Consider the following 22,125-nt stretch of genomic DNA (forward strand, 5'->3'; position numbering starts at 1 on the left):
AGAGGGATGGCATGCTGCAGCTGGGCTGCCCATGAGGACAGTGCTGTCTTGTACTGGTGGGCATGGTGACATATTTAGGAACCAAGCAGCAGCTATGCCTAGAATTGTACACAGGACTTAGGAAAGCATGCAAGTCATCCCTTAACCACCTTCCTAGCTGAGCTTATAACAGATATCATCACTTTCCTTCTAAGAATGAAACAGTGACCTGGATAATATTCTGTCTTAAATGTCTGAGCTACAAACCCTCAATTTAGAGGTGATGTATAGAACTGCAAAGTGAAACTGTATTTTAGTCTAGTAGTTGGGAGCAGTTCAAAGGAAGGACAGTCCTTTGTTGCTGATGTGTTCTCTGTCAAGGGCATTCACAATTTCCCACACTGAGCAGATCCTACCCAAAGCACTGTGCATGCTTGAGGGACGAGCTCTGAACTACAAATGGGAAAACTCTCAGTGCCAAATACAGAAGTCACCGCAGAAACAAGCGCTGGCTGAGAGGCTCTGGAGGGTATCACAGTCTGTAAATTAAAAAGTGAACACAGCAGATTTAGAACAGCTGGGCTGAGAGGTCACCATGTCCCACTCACATGTAACTAGTGTTTCTGCAGCTGTAGTTACCTCGACACTGTCAGCCCAGAAAGTCTGGCACATAACGGGAGTTTTATGCACTTACTGAAAGCGTAGCAGTCGGAGTGTAACTTCTCCACATGAAGAGCAGCCCTATTCTACAAAGATTTAAGTATTTTAAATATTTGAATATATAAGTCTAATTACTATTTTAAAGAGCATAACAGCATCCCTGGAATACTGCCCAAAGGCACTGACCTGAACAGCCCACCCTTGTGACTGTCTCTTCATGCTCCCCAGGGATAAGAGGTACTTGCCTCATGAGCCACCTCAAACACGACATCACACCTCTAACATGTACTCCCCACTGCAGAAGGCCTGAAAAGATTTGTGCAATTTTTCCCATTTCAGGTAACAAAATTCACCAGTGTATCTACACTGAACTAGATTAGCAATTAATTTATAAAAGCAGACACCTACAAAACACAATGAAGTAACAAAATACAGAGGTTTATTGATAATTGCATGATGTATCATTTGATTTCCAATCTCCTTCTGTCCCGGAGAAATGTTCTTTATCAGTTGTACTTGATGATTTGAAAACACAGTTTAGATTCCAAAGAAAGAAATGCAAGAAAATGAACAGAGTTTAACTAATTTAAGGCCTAGCTGGAAGTTGCTGTTTAAAAGACAGGCACTGTAGTCAATGCACACCAGTTACTGAAGGACACCAAGCCTAAGCTCAGTATTCCAGACAGCACCAATTATACCAGACCCTTCACTGCAGAGAGCAGCCTCTGGTTGCCTTTTCTATGTGGTAAAAACCCTTAAACACTGTCAAGAACTGGAACAAGAAATTGAAACAGAGAGATGTGTTTGAGGCTCAGCCAGAGGCTTGAGAGCACAGACTCAGCAAAAGCCGCTAGGAAATACATGTTTGGAAGTGACATAAATCCATTCCAGGGCTGCAGTTACAGTCATGGTCTCATTTTTCTAGGAGAGGCAAATAACAGAGAGCTCCAAACCTATCTGAAGGTTATAAAGGCATAAGAATTCCTGTTTCCCATGGCTATTTCTACCCTTAGCACTGCCCCACACACTTCACTTTCACTATTTGAAAAGGCAACTAAGACTTCATGCAGTCATCCACCACTTCTGACACCAACAAGACTGAGCACTCTAGAAAGCACTATCATCACAGAGTGTTTTAGCACCTGGCCCAGTGATAGTCCCCTCCAAACAGTGGCAGTTCCCAAGGAACCTGGGCTAGAACAGCAGCAGATATACACACATAAGGCCACTTGTTCTTTGGTGTACCTGAACAACTCCTGTTTTGATACGTTGAATTTTAAAAGTCACTATCAAATACATTGAACAGTAAGCACCTAATGTTAACATTCATATATCAAAGCTCTGGATATTATCAGAAAGTCCATTCAGAGAACAAATGATGTGAGCTACCCTCCTCAATAAAGGTTTGTGCAAAACATGCACATCTTCCAAACATGATTTAAGATAGCCAGCACAACCAAAAGGTTCGTATTGCAAAAGTCTTTGTTTCTCCAATTAGGATAGTCTATAGCATGCCTCAAAAAAACTACAGCTGTGGTCTGGGGAGGATCTACATAGTTCTCTCAACCTTACCAATCAAAATCTGAGGCAGTCAAAGGCAAACGTAAGGCTGACCAAAGACAGGAGAATTCACTAACAGAGTCAGCACAGACAAACAAACAAATGCACTGTGGTAAAGACAGCAGAACAGTCCTGGTTTCTGCAGGGTACAAAGTAAAAACCTTTGCAGAAGTGAAGGCATTTCTGTATGGGTTGGGTCAAAAGCTAGCTGGCTGGACACCACAGTAATGGTAATGGTACACTTTAGGTGCCTTCTGCTCAAAAAGTACTGTAAAGCTATTTTTTGCACCCACATCTTTACCAGAAAATGTGCAAGCACTCAACCAGGATACTTTGAAGTCTTCTAGAAAAGCATCCACATGAAACAGTAGGCTGGACTGATGTTATCACTTGTCAAGAGCTAGTCATAGTAATCAGATTACTGAAGGCATCAGAAAGGCCTGAATGCCCTGGGGAAGGGAAGACCGTGATATTTATTACCATATGATGGTTTGTGAGTATAAAATAAACTTCCAGCATGCTTTGTCCTTGTACCAGCAATCACATGCTGCAAAGCAAGAAAGGAGAAAAAAAAAAAAAAGAACCAAAGACTGGAGACACTCAAGACCATGGTAGCACTACTTGTTCCAGTGGAACGTATTTACATTAAAGTGACTGCAAGTCAGCTCCCACTGTGAAGCTGCATCCTTTTGCCTGGAGGAAAGCACAGCCTATGTGCTGTGCTTCAGAATCTTTTAGATGCAACCTCCAGGTCCCTACCCATCAGAGTGTTTTACATGTCGGCTGCATGGATAAGCCAGACTCCACAAGAGTGTCCTGAGCCACTAGCTAGCTAAGAACCTAACAATCTGATGAACCCACCAAAAAGTAGCACTGATCTTTTACAAACTTACACTAATGTCTCCCTCTGCCGCCCACCCAGGTGGGCCAATACTCACAGCTTCCACAAGGGACCCTTTCCCTCCCCAGCCCTCCCTCCCCAGATCATCAAGTTATCCTTCCTATATACTTTAGCATAACCCTCACCTGTCTGCCTAAGAATCTATCCACAAACAATAGTCTATCAATCGACCTCATAACCACAGACAAGAGTTTCTGTGCAGACTCCGTTAGTGAAAGTGAACAGATGACCCTAATAGAATGCAATACTGGATTTCCCCCCTGGCGGATTGAGAACTTTGTTGTGTGAGCGTGGCCTTGGCCCCAGTCGGGGCTCATGATTGTCTATCTTGAGTTCTGGCTCCTTGCATCGCTCCTCTTTGCCCAGATCTTTTTTCTCGCCTCCATCTTCCAGCTGTGGTTTGATATTTTCTGTTGCTGAATAAAAAGAAAAGGGATTAAATCAATTTGTTATTCTGTAGTGCACAAAGTGCTTAATCTTCTGTAGGCTGCATTATCTCCCACATCTCCCATCCATAGCAGACTAAGGTTTCTCTCTATCTGTTTATTTTTCCTGAAGCAAACAAGTGCTGAGGAAAAATTTAATTTTTCGTAACAACTCCTCTCTTACTTCAGCAATCTTTCTAACATAGATATGTAGGCTATGCAATATACCTTCACAATTATTTTGGTAGTTTCAGGCAATTAAGAGATGCAACATATCAATGACAGCGAGCTTGAAAGCAGCGCTTTCATCACTCTCTAACAATATCTGAGCACAATACATTTTGTCAGTCAGCTATTTGTTATTTACAACTACAGAGAGCCAACATTACTCCCCTGCCATCTCCTTCAAGTGTGTAAGAACCAATCTTTGTTGGATGTTTTTCTGTATATACTGATTACATATACATACACATATATACACGCACACACACATACACACACATGATATCAAGTGAAGTATATAGACATACACATAGTATCAAGACTTCTGCCTGTGGTGTCCTCCTCAATAAGAGGAAAAGAACCTCCTCCTCAATAAGAGGAAAAGAACCATTTCCCTGTGACAAGTGATTAAATGTCTGACTAACAGAAAGAAAACTTCTCAGTTATATTATCCTAAACAGCAGCCTTAGTCCTGTTTTTAAGAGGAAGCATAAGAAACTATTCCTCAGAGCTTATCTTCTCAAAGAACCAAAAAAGGAATTTCTCTTGCTGACCTTCTAGCTTCTTTGGTGTTTCATCTTCTTTCAAGACAATGTGATCCTGCAAAGAAACCAAAAACTGTCTTAGTATATCATCATTCTAAACCAGTAACAAAATCCTTCAGAAAATTTTGCTGTGCTTCTGACCTAAGTTTTTATGTTTATCATGGTAAAAGCCAACAGCTGCAGACACCATGTGCAGCCCTTCCTTCCCTTGAGTACTACATAATCCCAAAACACTGGTAGAAGGTCACTTTTATGTTAGGTCATGGTGCCCATCTCAGACAATTCATTGAAACATAGGTGAAGACACTGAATTAGTTCATTAGAGGCTTAAAATTTTGTCTATGATAAACAGTTCAGCCCAAAGGTCAGGAAGTACCATTCTTGTCAAACACCCACAACTACCCAGAAGTTGAGAGAGAGAAGAGAACACAGCAGCCCTTGAGCACTTGATTTATATTCAGCAAATACTGTCTGCAGGGAGATTTCATAGTGACCCTCAGTAGTCAGATAATTAACAAAACCTTTCAAGACCATTTCCCAACAATCCCAATTGACCATCAGAAATACACAGCAATACTTCAGAAAAGCTTGCACGTTTTCCCACCCATGAAATTCAACTTGCAGTAATTTTTGTAAATATGCCATTTCCTTTCCATCCCTGTATTTCCCACAATTCTAGTGTTCAAATTAAAGACAAACGAATTTCCAAAGTGGTGTCCTTCATTTAGTCATAAATTCACATAAATGAGTAAGTTAATTTTTTATAGTAACTACAATGAATCAGAGACAAGCCCAATAAAGGGGTACCAAGGAACAAAACAAAGCCCCTTTACACCCACAGCACTATTCCTAACAAAACCTAGTTTCCAGTCTTTTTTTTACCCTCCTATCTTATGACCCAAATACCTCAAAATACATTCCAGAATCTACACAAAAAAAATCAGGCAAAAGCATGCTATCAGCACCTCCAGATTTAAGGTGAAAAGAGGGGGGGGGAATTTGAATTGGACTAATCTTTTCTTCCTAATGAGACTGCTACTGTTTTTTCCCCGCACAAAGACAGTGAGCTGTGTTTCATGGGATGTTAAGTTTCCATGCTGACATGTCACAAACATTGCCAACATAGTAGCTACTGACTTAATATCTACTTAGTACTTAATATCACTTAGTATCTACTTAAGATTAAGGCAGCATGGTGTAAATCTGAATACAGAACATTTAAATACAGAAATAAAGTAACTGACAACGTATTTTTAATTTTCCTAAAATCAGATTTGCTCATAACTACAAGCCTCTGCGACTATTACACATCCTAGCTTTAAGGTCAAAAAATAACAACTGATACAAGACACACTTTTGTCTTACATCACAAAATCAAATACATGCTGGACCTGACACTCAAAAGCTTTTTCACTGTAGATCACTTGAGCTTAAACTCCCGCTCAAGTGCTTTCATGTTGAATGCAGATACATATATTTGAGAGAGGTGAAGAACACAGCCAGGCTGCATGAAAATTTGACTGTAGCTCATTGGCTTTCACCCACTTTCTGGAGTTGGCATCAAGATCACCTCTGCCAAACTGCAGAATAAAGAGAATTATCTTCTCCCCATCTCGCTGTCCCTCTTGGTTGTGTGCAGGACCTCCTGCTGCACCTCACGTACGAGGAAGACCAACGGCTTTGGAAGCACCTTTTTTTTTTTTCGGAACACACATCTGCAGTCTAATCAATAGTTTACTGCAAACTACAGAGCATGCTGAGATCTGATACACCAAGGATAAACAAGCTATCAAAAAGAGACTTTGGGAATAACTGCCTAATTTGAAGTTACCCAATGCATAATTCAGGTCTGTCATCTTAAAAAGAACACAGGCACTGTGTTGTGACAAGACTGTAAGAGGACTCACTGCAGCTTCTTGGTCTGACAGCAAAAGCACTAATACCTTAGGCTTGTTTGGGTGTGCTCGTGCAACACTGGTAGATACAGGAGACCCAAAGATGTCACTTGTCTTCCCACCAGGTGGATTCATGCGTGGACGAGGCTGAGCAGAACTAGAATCCTCAAAAATACCACTTTCTTTTCCTCCTGCAAGGCAGTTAGATTTTTTTTTTAATTATTATTTCTAGATGACTTAGTTTCACCACATTATGTTAAACAAAAAACAATGTAAGAATTCAAAGACTTCTAGAACCCTACTTCTTAAAGTCTTACTTTGGCTTGCCTGAAGAAACTAGCTGAAATCCTTTGTTATAAGAATTCACTACAGGATCTCAGATTCACAGCTGTACTCACTGCTGCTAACTGATGACACGGCTCTAGAATAGAAGCAGTTTCCTTTCGTAATTTCCTGGACCTCAATTTAGAAAGAATTGGGTAATGTGATAAGTCTGTGAACATGTAGATCACTGAAATATTCCTACACTCAGAAGTCAGAATAAATTTATTGTTCAAGCCCACTCAATTTGTAAAAAAGCAACATAAAAAGACAGATCACACTGTTCCACTTTAGGAATATGAAAACAATTCTATGCTGCAATTCAGAGCCCAATCCTGCTGCAGGAGGTGGCTGCTCTTACCTGGAGGGTTTGTTCTTTTTGGGATGTTTTGAGGTTCTTCTGATGCACCAAAGATATTGGATGCCATCCGGTGTGGCCTGCTTGATGAAGAAACTTCTTCTGTACTCCCAAAGAGATTACTAGAACCTCCTCCTGGGGGCTTCAATACCCTACATTGCAGAATGAGAGAAGCAAGAGACTAAAGTTTATTTGAAACAGCATTCAACATATTTTATTTCCCCTCCCCATTCTCTCTTGTATGTTATGAGTAACTCTTCTGATTTGAACTTATTTCAGGTAATTCTGCTATGTCCCCGAAGTACCTACTTTTCAAGAGCTGTTCTAATAAAATATTCTCAAGTTCAGCACAAATATTGCCAGCCCCCTAGTCAGTCAACTTGATCACTATGTTATCTACGATTACTTGGAATGGTGATAACAGTACCACCAGAACAAACAGCTATGCTAACTGTGGCGTTCCAGAAGCACCAGGAGATTTAAGAAAAGACGTATGACTCTGGTTAGTATTTTTAAAATAACCATTACAGAATCAGACTTTCTGCTAAATTGCAGACATCAACTTTGCATCTGTGATACACCTGAAACCCACCAACTATTAAATAAAAGCAGACATTTCGTAACTACTAAAAAATTTGCTAGTTTCGACCATCAGTTATCAGGTGCTGTAGAGTTTAAAGCTGAAAGATGGAATGCCACGAAGCCAAATTTTTAGTACTCAAGACCAAAGCTCTTCACTGGAGGTGTATCAAACAGATCCTTATAAAAAAATTGACATTACAATAGAAAGGAACTTGAAAACCTACCAAAAGTCATGCTACTCCTTGGGTAGTAAGTCCACAGTTAATACCTATCATGTCCTGTCCTGAAAACAAACTGAACCACTATGTGGGAGTAGAATCAGTGGAATTAATTCGAAAATTAATAGAGAAAGCATGGGAAAGCAATTAATACCTAGGTAGCAAAAATAATCTTTACAGTTATCTCCACTTGACCAATTACCCACAATCTTAGCAGCTGAGCAAAAGTACTAGCTGAATTATACCTCTTCTAATCCAAATATTTGATCTGGGATCTAAGCTAACATTTACTTTTATACAAAGAGAACAGTTATAAATTGCAAGACCTTTATCCCACTCTACCCAAATAGAATTCAAACATCAGAGAATTTATACAACACATCCCCTCCACAGATCTGTGACAAAACCAAGCCACTTCAGGTTAGGTATCTGCCAGGCATAAAAAGAGGTTTGTCTCAGAGTCAAGATCTACTTCAATTTAACTCTAAGATTTAATTTCACAAAAGCAGAGATATTTGGCTACTCTGTCATAAAATGAGCTTTGTCAGCATTTGAGATCTCAGGATGCAGAAAGCAGTTTATTCTCTTCAGGAGAAAGAAGAAAAGCATTCTTTTTTTAATCTGGGGGTAGTATATATAGTCAGAACCAGCCTCAGAGAGACTGCCCTTGCTGGCCAATTTCTGTATTTTCATTCTTAGTACGACTGTGGATTTAATGAAATCCTTTAGCTTGAGGGAGTAACTAAAATTTCAGTAGACAGGACAACTGTCTTGTCCACTGCACAGGTAAGATCATATCTGAGCAGAAGCTTTATTTACAGTGTAGTGTCCAACAGACTACAGGTCCAACTATGCTACAGGCTTTCCACGTATCTTGGAAGGTCTAAAACTGCTATTAAAACAGACATTGTATAGGCAAATTATGTATTTCTATCCCTCACAATGGTCTAGAAACCATGAGGCACTTGATGCTTTTAAACCTGGGACATGGAAGGAAGAGAAAAAGGAACAATAATTAAAAAAACACAACTAGAGGAGTTTGGGAAGGGGCTTTTGTTAAAAAAAAAAAAAAAAGGTCTGCTAGCATCTTTCATATTATTTAAGTGATTTCTGACTTTATAAATTCTTTTCAGCTATTTTTAAAACATATCTAGTTAGATCTCTAATGCATCTCTAGGAAGAGAAACGTGGTTTATACACATGGAGTTTCTTACGCTATAGATTCATTCCATTGACCATGCTGTTTTCTTAACTCATGCCTACAAGCATAGGAGGGAATAACAAAATAACTACACTCAGATTTTTTTTTGGTTTAAGAAAGACAACCAGTCATAAGAATCAAATTACTTCTCATTCCCGCAACTGGATTTAAGATCCATTGCAGCAAAACAAATTCTAGAGAAACCCCAATTTAAGATTAAAGGTCTTGATTATTCAGTTAACAAACTTAATTAAACATCAAAAGAAATTCAACGCTGATTAATTTTATACTGTCCTCCCATTTTCAGCTCAGCACACATATTAAGAAAACCCTACTGTTGCAATGAATACATCAGAGGCATCACTTGAGGTGCTTAGGAGACACTTTGAAATCAGCGTAACAGGCAACATTTTCTGCCAGCATCACCCAAAATAACGTCTTGGCTCTACACACACGAAGTGGATTTGCCTCCCTGATTTCAGAAACTTCTAATTGCTAGGAACCTTCCAAGTACTCCATCCACTTTTAAGTGACTGTGACACCAGGTCCATAAAACTGTAACTAGTGCAAAGTCAGATGATGAAGCCATTCACAGGAATGACCAAAAATAATACCGATGTACAGCACCAAGGCCTTCCAGCATATTATAGCAGATAAGACAAGGTTTTGTGCTCCTTCACTTCAGCCAAAAACTGGGGAGAATACAAAGATATTTTCTTGCTGTGCAGCCTCTAGAGCATTGCTGACCTCCTTGTAGTCCCATGTCACGTGGTTCTAGATCACAGCGAGATGTGCAGGTCTCCCACACCAAATAAGAAAGTAAGACTTAACCTTTGAAAACTATCAATGGGAAACAGCACACTAAGCTTGATAAGACAGTGTGAGCTCCTTCAACAGAGTACAAGGAAATAAAACATACCCTTTACAGTAATTTTCATTTATACTTTATAGTCATCAGTTTATATTAGTATTATGCCAATTTATCCTGGTAAGTTAAATCTTTCTTCTGGGGGTGGTGGTGCTGTTTTATTCTTTTAAACAGTAACGTAAAAAGCAAAAAACTGTGTTTTCTACACAATCTAAATCTGCCCCTTCTTCCTCTCCCTTCCAGTAAACTAAAAGTCTATCAATTCTTCTAGAACAGCTAAATTAAGAACCCTACCCTGTAAGTTTTAAAGCCTCTACTAATGGCTTTGTTCTCTTCTGGCCGGCTAGAAGAATTTTAATTAGTTCTTGTGGTCTTTTTTTCCCCCTACATTCTAATACACTTGAATCTGAATATTCTTTCCTCACTAAACCTTTCAACTGACCTATGGAAGAGGTACCAAGACTTATCTATTAATTCAAGACACTGACTATATGAATAATTTTTTTTTAATTCTGCCCATAAGTTAAGCACTGAAGTCCTACCAGTTTTCAGACAGCTCTAATAAAAGCAGGTACAATAGGATAGCTGCACTATACATAAGGGACCATGGCTACAGTAGCTAGCAGAAAGCAAGTGTTAAGCTGGGAATACCAGGCTCTAAAGCCAAGTCTAGAAAGTTACTGGGGGTGCTCCTGCTGCTGGATCAATACAAGCTCATGGCCGACTAAAGAGCTCGCTCACCTCAAACTGCGAGCTTTGTTCAGCCAGTTATGCTCCTGCTCTGAAAGCTCTGCAATATTCTGCAATAACCCAGATGGGGAGGAGGGGCACATGCATTACATTTCCAAGATGGCTACACTTAACATTTTTAGCTGTATACAGTAGTTGTGAGACTACTCATACATAAGAATTGTGGATACATAAAAGCAATACATCTTTATAGCATGCACCAACAGCAGAATAACACAATTCTGTCCTGCTTTACCTTCAGAGCAACAGCAACTCTTAGACAAGCAATTCCTCATTTTATTCTGGAAAAGGAAAGCTTCCTGAAAAGTACCAAGTGCTATTATTGAAGTTTAATAAATCAAAGCTAAGCAGTTAATTTGAATCAGCAACCTAGTTGTTTGCTATATCACTGTACACATTAACTGGACCACTAGAGATATATCTCACTGGACATTACTTAAGTGGAAGTTTTAATTTTAAATACTTTTAACTTACATATATATAATATATTAATTATACATCATTTTTACCATATATATATATAATTTATTTCTAATTGTAATATCCATGTATTATGAAGATCTCAAAATGCAAAGCATTTGAAAGTTATTGTTTTCCCACTTCCACAGCTACTGGTGGTTGCTGCAAGGATTTTGCATTGGGCTGTTTTAATCAGAGAAATTTCTACACACCAAGAACTGCAAAAGGATTTGCACTATCATCAGATAAAGTTTGGTTTAGGAATTTAATAGATAAAGCTCTGGAAAAAGTGTCCTTAAACCGAGTACTATTTGCTTTTCATGGCACAGGCCAAAAGTCAATAGTCACCGTCTCAGAAACCACTCTATAAAATCCAATAACATAATGTACTGCAGTGGTGCAGTATGCATGCTTGCTGTGTCAGGTCTGTTCATATAGCTGTGTGTACTGCTATAGTTCGGGCTCAGGCACAGTGAAAATGCCCTGCCACGGTGTCAGAGAAGAACCTGTAACAAGACCATCTTCTCTTGCTGTAATTAAAAAGTTATGACACTCTGCATTCCAGACTATCCAAAAACCAAATTTATGAGTTAAATGTGGTTTCAAGATTAAGAGAACAGAACCTTCTCAGGGACTATACTAAAGGCAGAGAACTCTCAGAAGTCTTTTAAAACCTGGACATAGCTTAGAGCTGCTTGAATAATAAAAAAAGCAAACTTAAAGCACACTTACACAATTTCAAAATACTTCCTTCCTTCCCTTCTGAGCACATGATTACCTCGCAGATAGATTAATCACTCCAGCTCCAAGTTATTAGGATATACACCTCATCCAAGTATAACAATATATTTCAACTTCAGAAGGCGACACCAAGATAACATCTTGCTTAGACAAGCATTTGTGCTGGATCCTCTCAAAGCTTCACAGAGTGTAACCAGGCCCGCCTTCCTCCTTGAGGAGGCACAGACCCGGGGGAATGAGGGCCTCCACAACGACGGGCCTTTCTTTCCGCACGGGAATCCCCTCAACATCCAGGTCCCCTCTCCAACCCGGTGACGCCCTCCCGGCGGGCTAGGGCAAGGGACCGCCGGGAGCGCAGTGTAGCGCCACTCCCCACAACCCCCGGGACGCAGGAGAGGTAAACTGAGGCACAACAAGTCTGCGTTGGCCTCCTGCCTCAGCGGCTACCTCCGGATGGGGCGCGGCGTTCCCGTCCACCGCGGCCGAAAAGGCCCCTCAGTAGGGACCTGCACCGCTCAGGCGGAGCCCCCCATCTGCTTCCCGCGTCTCAGCCAAAGCTACCCCGTTTCCCGCCCCTCAGCGCCGCGCCTCAGCCGGACCACCCCCCCCAAACCCCTCTGCTTCCCGGCTCACAGCCAGAACACCCACCCTCCGCACCGCGCCACAGCTGGAGCACCCTCCTCCACCTTCCCGCCCCTCAGTGCCGCGCCTCAGCCGGAGCCTGTATTTCTCCCACCTCTCCCGAGCCCCGAACAAAGCCGCGCCACGAGCTCTGCACCACCGCACAGCTCCTCCCGTTCCCTCCTTCGCTCCCACGCCACCAATCCACCCTCCTTGCACCACCTGGAGCTGGGCTTGGCCGAGTCGGCTTCGGGGCCCTGGAACATGGTAGCGGACGATGGGCTCAACTCTGCAGCCCCGGGCCTGGACAGCAGGTAGCGCTGGTGGGCCCACCCTGCCCTACCGTTGGCTGATCCACCTGCCCATCACGTCGAGCAGCCTATCGAACGCAGATCTTCCTCTCAATATCCCGCCTGTCCGGTGAGCCTCGCAGAGGGAGGGAAGGTTGACAGGGGCCCGCGTCGTCGTTCTTCCTGGCCGCCTCCCACTGGTAACCCCGCACGCCCGTCAGAGGGAACTGCAGAGCCATTGGCTGAGGGGAGCAGGGCGAGAGATGGGAGGGCATTTAAAGAGCCAGGGAGGGCGGTGGCTAGCGGACGGGCGTGACCAGCAACCACGCTTCTGCAGCCGCCCGCTGTGAAGGGCAGGCTCCGGAGCGTGTAACCTATTCACCACGGACAAGCCCAGCCGGCCCTGCCTGTGGGGCGAAAAAGGCCAGTTTTTGTCCGCGGAGGAGTAGCGCCCTGTGGCAAACATCTGCTACAGCCCCGAGGGGGGGAACTCCAGACCGTGCTTCAGCCGTGCAGCCAGGCCCAGGCATTTCACCCAAGAAACAAAGATCAGAAGAAAGACCAGTACAAGGAATAACCTCACAGACGGCTTCATAACTTGACAACTCCAGCACCGTGGCTGTAAGGGACCTCTGAGGCTTCACCCAGCCTGGGGAGGAGAGGGCTGTACCTCAGTCTCACGAAGCACAAGGGGAGGGGGAGGCAAGGCAGACGGCTGTTGACCCCAGCGATCTGCTTATAAACAATCCACCGATAATTCACCTCTTTCCAACTTTCCCTGTCTCAGAAAATGGTCCTCAGGGTGAAAAAGTTTTTCTGGGAGTGGCTATGTAAGAAGTGAAGTGGTTTGGTTTTTTTGGGTGGGTGGGGGTTGTGGGTTTTTTTGCAGTGTTTGCTTGGCTGTGTGCTTTTGGGTTTTTTTTGGGGTGGTTTTTAGTTGTTTTTTTTCCTTCCTTCCCCTTGTTACTGGTGACCACGGGCAAAGCCAAGACATTCAGGACAAAAAGCTCTCTGGTTTGACCCATTTCTGACACTCACACTTAGCAAACACTAATGAACACAAGGTGTGAAGAAAAAAAAGGAGAAAAAAAACCCCAACAAACCAACCAAAAAACCCCCCAACACAACCAAAACCTTCTCTGGCCATGGTGAAAAATCACACATTCTGGGATGGGAGTTGTCAATGGAAGTTATGCCACTGGTTTCACTAAGACTAGAATTTCACCTTGGGAGGCACAAGTTTGTAGGCCCCCCACCACCATCCCCCCGGGGCCAGTATTATGTAAATAAATGTTAAATGAAAAAAATGTGATAGGGCATGAACAGCAAGTAACATACTGGACATAAGTTAGACCAAGTATTAGTATGTATTTATGCACAAGAATAAAAACAGCTTTACAAGTTGAATTGGAAATTTAAACAGAGGAAGTTTAACAGCTTTTGTATATTATATTAAATAACCAAAACACCTTTTTCCAAAATTGGTAAAGAATAAATAATATAATTTACAATATGGTACAAAAAATAATCAGTAAGGACAGGCATTCTGCTTTATACATACACTATATAGGTATATTTATAATCTATAAAACAAATTCACATCTCGAACAAGCCAGAAACCTTAGATGATATGGCTTAACTATTATTAAAAGAAACAGCATTAAAATTTTGCTGCCAGAACCATAAGCTCTAAAGCAGTTATCATGTTTCAATAATTAATGATAACTTATTGCCGTAGTGCTTGCCAAGGTTTCACTTAGTTAACATTTACAAATTGCTGTGAAATTAAGGGATTCAAAGGTTTGAAAAGGTTAAAAAAAAGTGCAGTACTTTCTTTTATAAATGCATCCAAAGTCTGAGTGTAAAAAAACAAAACACAACTTAATGTCCACTCTGGGATCTGCGGAGTCAGTAAATGAGATGTCTTTATAGATTAGATTTGCCATTTCATTAAATTTAGAAACATAAGGGTGTAAAGAAAAGGCTTAACAATGCCATATTAAAAACAAATATTCCTATGCTTAGTAGATTTAGTGATAAAGGATAAAATGAATTATGCAGGTAATCAGGATGCAACACCCAGCAGAAAACCCAGTTAGCGCACACATGCACACACGGGTAGATCCGATTCTTAGGATGTGGTACTGCATTTCACCCAGACTACAATGACAATAAATACTGAATTTTCTGCCACTCACCTTGCTGAACTACTCAGACTTCCTTATTACATATAGTGACTAACCAACACAGGGAAAGCCTAGAGCAATTAATACCAGAACTGGATTTAGTGTCCCTTTGTCCTCTCCAACCACCCTACAATGCCCGAGGAGCTGTAACCCTAACAAAGTCACATTTACCTCAAAACCAATTCTGCATGAATTTCAGTAGAACTCGCTTGAATGTTTGCTTAGGACAGGCTGACAATGTTACACATGAGGATTTTGTTGCTTCTGGTGGGGAAGCTGAAATAATTCAAATTGGAAAAGTTTTGTGTTTTACCAAAAATATACATATATACACACACACGTAAGCATATGTATATATATGCCTAAATATGTGTGCGTGTATACACACACCTTCACACCCCTCTTACATGCCCCCTCCAATTTCTCGCTTAGCGGTCTTAGGCACAAACTGATGATGATTTGTACTGTAACGCACATTCACCTAAAATCTAGAACTGGTGGAATCAGAGGTGTGTTTAAGTGACCTTTCACATAATAAGGACAAAAAATACTGCACCAATTAAAAATTACCACAACGATCTAAGTTATTTTCAAGTTTTTATCTGATAAGACGTCCTTGTCCTGAAAGGGCTTTATTAAACTGCAGTTTGCAAAGCATTACATTTCTGAAATCCTGTTTCATAATGACAACTTTTAAGAGGTTGATGCCAAACATGTTTCTAATCACAAAATTCTGGGTGCTGAACTGACCGCTGTCATTGCCACTTTGCCATTACTTGGTGGTCCAAATCTACTTGCAAAGGTTCCGGATATTAACGTTTTCTGATCTCACAGCATTAAAATAACCATTGTGCTGACTTCATTCTGCATTACTGTTTTCCAGCGATAGCAACTGAATGGGCTGGGAAAGGGCAGCTTGAGAACTCTCTCTATCAGATGGCAGAAAGGCTTCACTGACCTGGATGAAGAGTGCTGCCGTTCAGGTGCTGCAACACTGGCACTTACTGTAGGCAACTTAAATAGTCAAAATAAGTGTCACATCCACTCCATTACCAGCATTGGGAAAGAAGATGACATATTTGTCATGCTACCTAAATACACTGGAGACCATCAGGCTGGTCTTTTAATACTCAGAAGATTAAGAATGAGAGTTCAGATTTAATTTTTTATACAGTACTTGATCAGAATGTATCATATCTCCTCCTTTATGTCCTGCAATCCACAGCCACAGTAGGAGCCCTCTACTTTTCTCCTGCGAGTCCAAACGATTTTTGGAGGTACAGCATGAAGGACAATCAGCATTAGTAATGTAAGAAGCCAAAACCAAAAGGAAATTATCTGGGAAAGACTGAACCAAAATACAGCTCAACTCTAAGTAAAACTTTGAGGTTTTAGGGGGAGTGACTTGAGATTATTTGGTACCCTCTCCGTATCAAAGGTGAATGCTCAGAAGGATACACTCCTCAGCACTCATTTTCCTGGCAGCCTTCAGCTTTTTATATTCTATTTATATGACATGATTTCCTGATAACTGCATCAGAATTCTCAAACAAGGCTCTGTAAGAACAATGAAAGAGAAATAATGACAGAAGGACTTAACATCTCACATGACACGGAGTCAGAATAGGAAGTCAGCCCACAGGTACAAAATTCTCCATTACTTCTACTCATGATTCTTTTCCTGCTAGCAATACAGGTTTGCCTCTCTGTCAGGAACATCCAAGTGTACCAATGCTGCTTTTACACATCTGTATGGTTCCTACATCACAGAGGAGAAAGTAGCAACCTGATACATGGGGTCTTGGAAAGTCACCGAATCTCACTACCTTTTAAGTGAAATCAGGAAGGTTGCTCTGGGCCACACAAGAGGTGCATCAGAAAACTTGTTACATTTTCTCTTAATGATGGAAAGCATAAGGCAAACTATATAGCAGTTAAAAAAATAATCTACATAAAAGAGGGTAAAGTGACTGGGAAAACAGCAAATCCAATCAGTGCATTGTGAGCAAAGATACAAGAAAAAACTCCCAGTCAATGCCTTGTAATAGTAGCTAAAGGCAGGTAGAACTACATCCACCGAGTATAGTGCAAGTTGGGAAAATGAACCCCTGATAATAGCTTAAGAGATGGAGAAGTTTTGTTTATTTATTAATAATATAAAGTTGAGGTTTATATAGGACTAGCCCCCTACTTAAAATAGCCAAGGGGCATCCTTTTACTGGAGAGGCAGACAAGTGCTTAAAAAAAGGGGCACAATGAAGGTGTTCTCTCTCATGACCAGTAGGAAAGGAAATAGGAAAAGTCTCCTGAGTTGTAAAGGTAGAATCGACGCACAACCAGCTGTAGAGAAAGTAACTTCATATTCCTTTGAGCCCACTGGTATCGGGATCTGGGTCTTTCAAATATTAAAACACTAACATTAAATGCATAGGGATTTAGCAGAGGGAGTACCAGACCCACTAGTGCCTGGGAGTGACTGTAATGAAAGATGATGCCCTGAGGTACTACAGACAGAGCACCTGGAATTCAGAACAAGAAGGAAATAAGGAAGGACTACAGGACTGAGCTGGGACTTGACACCTCTCCTCTTCATGATACAAAACCATCTCAACAACTTTAGCGTTAACATATTATTTGTTTCTATACATTATAGTATTCTTTCCTATTTCCTCTCCCAGGTAAATCTTCAGTTTTTGTGAAGAAAAATGGCAATATATACAGGTTTCCAGCAAAGCCAAGACAAATTGTGACAAAGCTTTCATACTGATTCTAGTAAGCTCTTCTGCAGTGTTTCCTGACTTAAAAAGCAACCATTCTTTAAGCAAAGTGAGAAAGCACTCTCCTGCTCATGGGATGAACTGTGCAATGTGATGAAGAATCTCAAAGGTGGAGAAGATGAGTGCAGTCAGGATGATGATGATGACTGTGACATGTGATGGGGTTTAAAAACAGAGGAAACTCCCCAAGGATCCATGCAATCTGGGAGTAGGGTGAATCAGAGCTTCCCTGCAAAACAAGAAAGCAGGGACATGCCCCCATGGAATGGTCAAACAAAACATAGCCAAAGAAACAGAATGGTCTCTAAAAACAAAGCATCATAAAGTTGCAGCGCTTCTGAAGAGAGTGCAAGGAACTTCAGTTTGACTGACTGATAAAAAGTGTGTCGACTAGGACATGTCAAGATGCAAAATAGTTCCCATACCCACCCCCAAACCTTTCATCCTCCACAAGTTCAATGTGGATCCCAAATCATAGCATTTTGATTACTACGCAAAAAATAATTCACGTAGGGAAGCTTCTGGCAACATCCTTCCCTGCTTGAGCTTCTTGTTTAGGCCATTCCAAAGTACAAGTCCAGGACTGTCCCATAAACCTGCCATTTTGTATCACTGATGCAGGGGACACACCATTTCCTGTAATACTATTCCATGTTTTGTTGTTCCCAGTATATTGCACGTTCCAGGACTTGCAAGAACTTCTTCAGACCTTTGAAGACAATGCTTCTCTTTTAGAAAGAAGCGCACAAGACAGGGACAACTGAGCCTCAGCTGCTTCTCTACAACCTGCCTTGGCCATGATCCAGCACTGCAAGCTCCAGCTTTAGCTGAACAGTCTACACCAGCCTGCTGGTCTCACACTCACTGTGAGAGATCCCCAATTGGGGGACCACCACCTCCTCCATCGAACAGAATTTCCCTGCGGTTTGGCTCAGGTATTGATAGTTCCTGGGCAAGGTCATTAAAACGAGATATGTAATCTATGCTGTTCTCATTCATCATGCAAGCCAGCTGGGAATCCACCACCTACAAGAGACATGAGAGAAAAGAAGAGCTACACGTCAGTGGAAATGTCACAGAATCACAGAATATTTTAGTTGGAATGGACATCTTGAGATCATTTTGTCCAGCCATCCTGCTCAAGTAGGCTCCGTTAGAACAGGTTGGCCTGGACCTTGTCCAGCCAGGTGTTGAATTATCTCCATGAATGGAGATTCCAAAACCCCTCTGGAGAGTTTTGACCACCCCCACATTAAAAATTTTTCTTGTGTTCAAGTGGAACTTCATATGTTTCAATTTGTGCCTGCTGCCTCTTGCCCTGAGAAGAATTTAGCTCCCTCATCTTCATTCCCAGCATCCTCTCATATGAAACATACACTTTATCTCACTTAATCCGAGTTAGAGAATAGCTCTTATCCACGCTAAATGGAAACCTCTAAGAAAAAAAAACCAAACTTGGAGTCTCAATGGGCCTTACCTGCCTATCAGCATTAAGGAGCACACTAGAAGAGGCGCTGTACGAAAATCTGTAGATATTACCTCTAACATAATAACTGCACTTGTAAATAAAACTTGATTCTGCAGGACACTTACTAAAAGGTCTTTAAAGACCTTGGCATTAAAGCCATTTTTAAATGATAGTTGGTTCCTCTGAAGACTCCCACACAAACCCACATCAGCCACAACAGCTGCTCTGGTGTGCCTAAAATGGTGGCTTATTCCATTTTCTGCTGAAGGCAGTTTGTAAGATCAAGGGCTGCAATGTCACTTCAAATCCACACAAATAAATTATAATATATTCCTTTAATTAACATACATCTTGACAGATTCTCACCACCAAGTCAGCAGAATCTTTGTATTTATGACAGGAAGTGGAGCTGTGTGTGGAGTCTGAAGCTGCCAAGGGCATGTTAAAATAGCATGAGCTTGCTGCAGCTTCTGGTCACAAGGTCTGTACAGGGAGTTTTTCTGCCATTGGGCAAGCCCCCCAAAGTTACAGTGTACATGATGTTACACTGAGTCAACGACTATTGACTGTAGGATAATTAAGACCGCAACAGACCTGAAGAGGTCTCTAGTTCAACCTCCTGCTCAAAGTAGGGACACCTAGGAAGACAGACCAGCTTACTCAGGGCTTTGTCCATGTTAGTCTTAAAAGGCTCTGAAGAATGACATCACACATCTCTGGGCAACCTGTTCCCCTGTCTGACTGTCCTCAGGGTGAAAAAAAGTTTTCGTTTATATAGTCAGAACCTCTCTCAATCCAGCTTTTGCCCGTTCCCTCCACCACTCAGAGAAGGGCCTGGCTACATCTTGATGACCTCTCCTTGCAAGTAGTGGCAGGCAATTATGTCCCTCCTGTCCTGAAGATTTCTCCAGGTGGAACAAGCCCAGTACCATCAGTCCTTCCTCATAGACAGATGCTTCAGCCCATAATCATCTTGGTGGCCCTCTGCTGCACTTGCTCCAGTTTATCTATGTCTTTCCTGTGCTGGGTGCTCAAAACCAGTCACAATATTCTAGACATGGTCTCACAGCTGTTGAGTAGAGTGGGATAATCATAACTTTGTTCAATCTATTTGCTATGATCCTGTTGAAACAGTCCATGACACTGTCGGTCATCTTAGCTGCCACAGAACATCCTGGCTCATGTTGAGCTTGCTGTCTATCAAGATGTCCAGGTACTTCTCAGCAGAGCTGTTTCCTAGTCAGTCAGTCTCCAGCGTGTATCGCTGTTAGGATTATTCCCTCCTGGGGGCAGGACTTTGCATTTGTCCTTGCTGAATTCCTGGCAGCTCATTTCACCGGTCTCTGTCCCTTTGAAGGGGAGCTCTGTCCTCAAGCGTATCAAAGCCTGAATAACTGCTTGTCTTCACTCTATCTCTTTAAAAGTTTTCAAAGCAGGATAATTCTACCTACAGAGAAAATAACTCAGCAGCACAGGAACTTCTGCCATTCTCTCAGGTAACTTAGTATTAGCCATTTCCTGTTTCTTCCTTCTGGACCTATTTATTTTTTCTACCAGTCCTCTAACTGTAGTATAGCTGCATCAGTATTAACCTTTCATCTCTAGTATTTTCAGTTTCTGCTCTACAGAGCAGGACACACAAAACGAAGGATTACAACTCTGTCAAAAGATATGTCCAACAAGGTAAACATGACCTTTCCCAGCAAAAAGAACCTAAGCCGAAGGTGCTCACGACAGCTTCTTGCTACAACTCCTGTGCAGCACACCCTTGAATCATTTTACATCCTTCTGTTAAGACTGTAACCCTGTTTTACTAAGCTGAAGTGCAGGTGTCAAAGCATCTTTGCCTTAAGTGTCTCAGGAAGGTATGATAGACAATATAGAGTAATACCACACTAACAAAGGAAGTCGACAGCTGAATGTGATTTGGTGACATACCTCTGCTACATCAGCCAGAGACCGTGACACAAAAGAGTCCCGTGAGTTTCCATCCAGAAGGCTGGGTCCCAGTAAGGAGGTGCCACTGGCAGTCCCAACAGGAGTTGGCAACATTTTTCGTCCCTTCTCAGGGGAGATGAAACTTGCTATAAAGAACAGGCACATCAGTAAGTCATGGCACTGAATGTTTGCAATTGAGAGGATAAAGAGAAGCAAAAGGAAATACAATGGGGAAGACAGATACCTATTTTTTCTGTCTCTTAAAAATTATGTTACCAATATGGACACCATCAGCACACGGGTGAGAGTAGAGACTCATTACACTGGCTCTATTAAATATTAATTAAAAAAACACCAACCAAACCCCAAACAAACTCAGTGACCTGCTGTCTTTGAGATTATGCTCGCCAAGCACAGAACGAAGCCTATTTTTTCAACAGCAGAGCCAAGGGCAACTTTTCATTTTGGCAGAACAGCCAAAATGCCTCAACCTAACTGATGAGTCAGGCTCTAAACAGAGTACAAAGAACTGCCAAGGAAATATTTGTCCCAAGGTATGGACCCAATCTACCAACAGGATCTTTTCAGGAACAGACTTGTAAAGAGAAAGAAAACGTATTCAAAGTAACACTGTTGAAATGAAAGCAAGAAGGGAAGAATTCTACAAACGTGCTACTGAGTTTATGATTTTCCAAAGGATTCACTTCTAATAAACAGCGCTTAATTTATTTTTTCAAAGTGCTTTTTTTGTCGTAGTTCTCTGCATACTGACACTTACAAAACAAGCTGCTGAGAGACGAGTCTGTGGAGTCATTGGGGTACCACTGAGGATCGTGGCTGGGAGAGGCAATCCAGTTCTGCTGAGGACTACTGGATGGGGACGGAAGACTTTTGGAGCTGTCACTGCCATTCAGCTTTGCAGGAGAGAGAGACACACCTTCACCTGTAAGCCAATATCAGGAATCACTGATTCAGTCAATGCAGTAAAGTTATAGAATACTGCACCAATTTATATTTAGAAAGGAAAAAAAACCCCACCAACTATATATGCTAGAAAACAAAGGCTAGGCATGCGATTTTATTTCCAACAGATATAAAAATCACCAAGAACTGCTTCTTGGAAAAGGTTCTGCTGACGTGTAAGATAAGGATTTTTTATT

The 22,125-nt window shown here is 41.6% G+C and overlaps 2 protein-coding genes across 2 annotated transcripts in view; both read right to left on the minus strand.

The window, feature by feature from the left end:
• Window positions 1-3,327: 3,327 nt before the first annotated feature.
• HN1L (hematological and neurological expressed 1-like) lies at window positions 3,328-12,578 on the minus strand. The gene is made up of 5 exons (XM_010182359.1): window positions 12,529-12,578; window positions 6,870-7,018; window positions 6,236-6,378; window positions 4,302-4,347; window positions 3,328-3,516 (listed from the first exon to the last, which is right to left on the minus strand). Exons 1-5 carry the CDS (start codon window positions 12,570-12,572, stop codon window positions 3,332-3,334), a joined length of 567 nt encoding a protein of 188 aa, XP_010180661.1. The 5' UTR covers window positions 12,573-12,578; the 3' UTR covers window positions 3,328-3,331.
• A 5,421-nt stretch (window positions 12,579-17,999) lies between these two features.
• CRAMP1L (Crm, cramped-like (Drosophila)) overlaps window positions 18,000-22,125 on the minus strand; it is a 41,236-nt gene continuing 37,110 nt past the window's right edge. Inside the window, exons 18-20 of the mRNA XM_010182360.1 lie at window positions 21,744-21,908; window positions 20,966-21,111; window positions 18,000-18,585 (exon numbers count right to left, since the gene is read on the minus strand). Of these exons, the coding sequence (XP_010180662.1) occupies window positions 18,421-18,585; window positions 20,966-21,111; window positions 21,744-21,908 (476 nt within the window). The 3' untranslated portion in view covers window positions 18,000-18,420. The remainder of the gene's footprint in view (window positions 18,586-20,965; window positions 21,112-21,743; window positions 21,909-22,125) is intronic.

This window comes from Mesitornis unicolor, unplaced genomic scaffold, assembly GCF_000695765.1.
Source record: "Mesitornis unicolor isolate BGI_N332 unplaced genomic scaffold, ASM69576v1 scaffold15364, whole genome shotgun sequence".
Lineage (NCBI taxonomy): Eukaryota > Metazoa > Chordata > Aves > Mesitornithiformes > Mesitornithidae > Mesitornis > Mesitornis unicolor.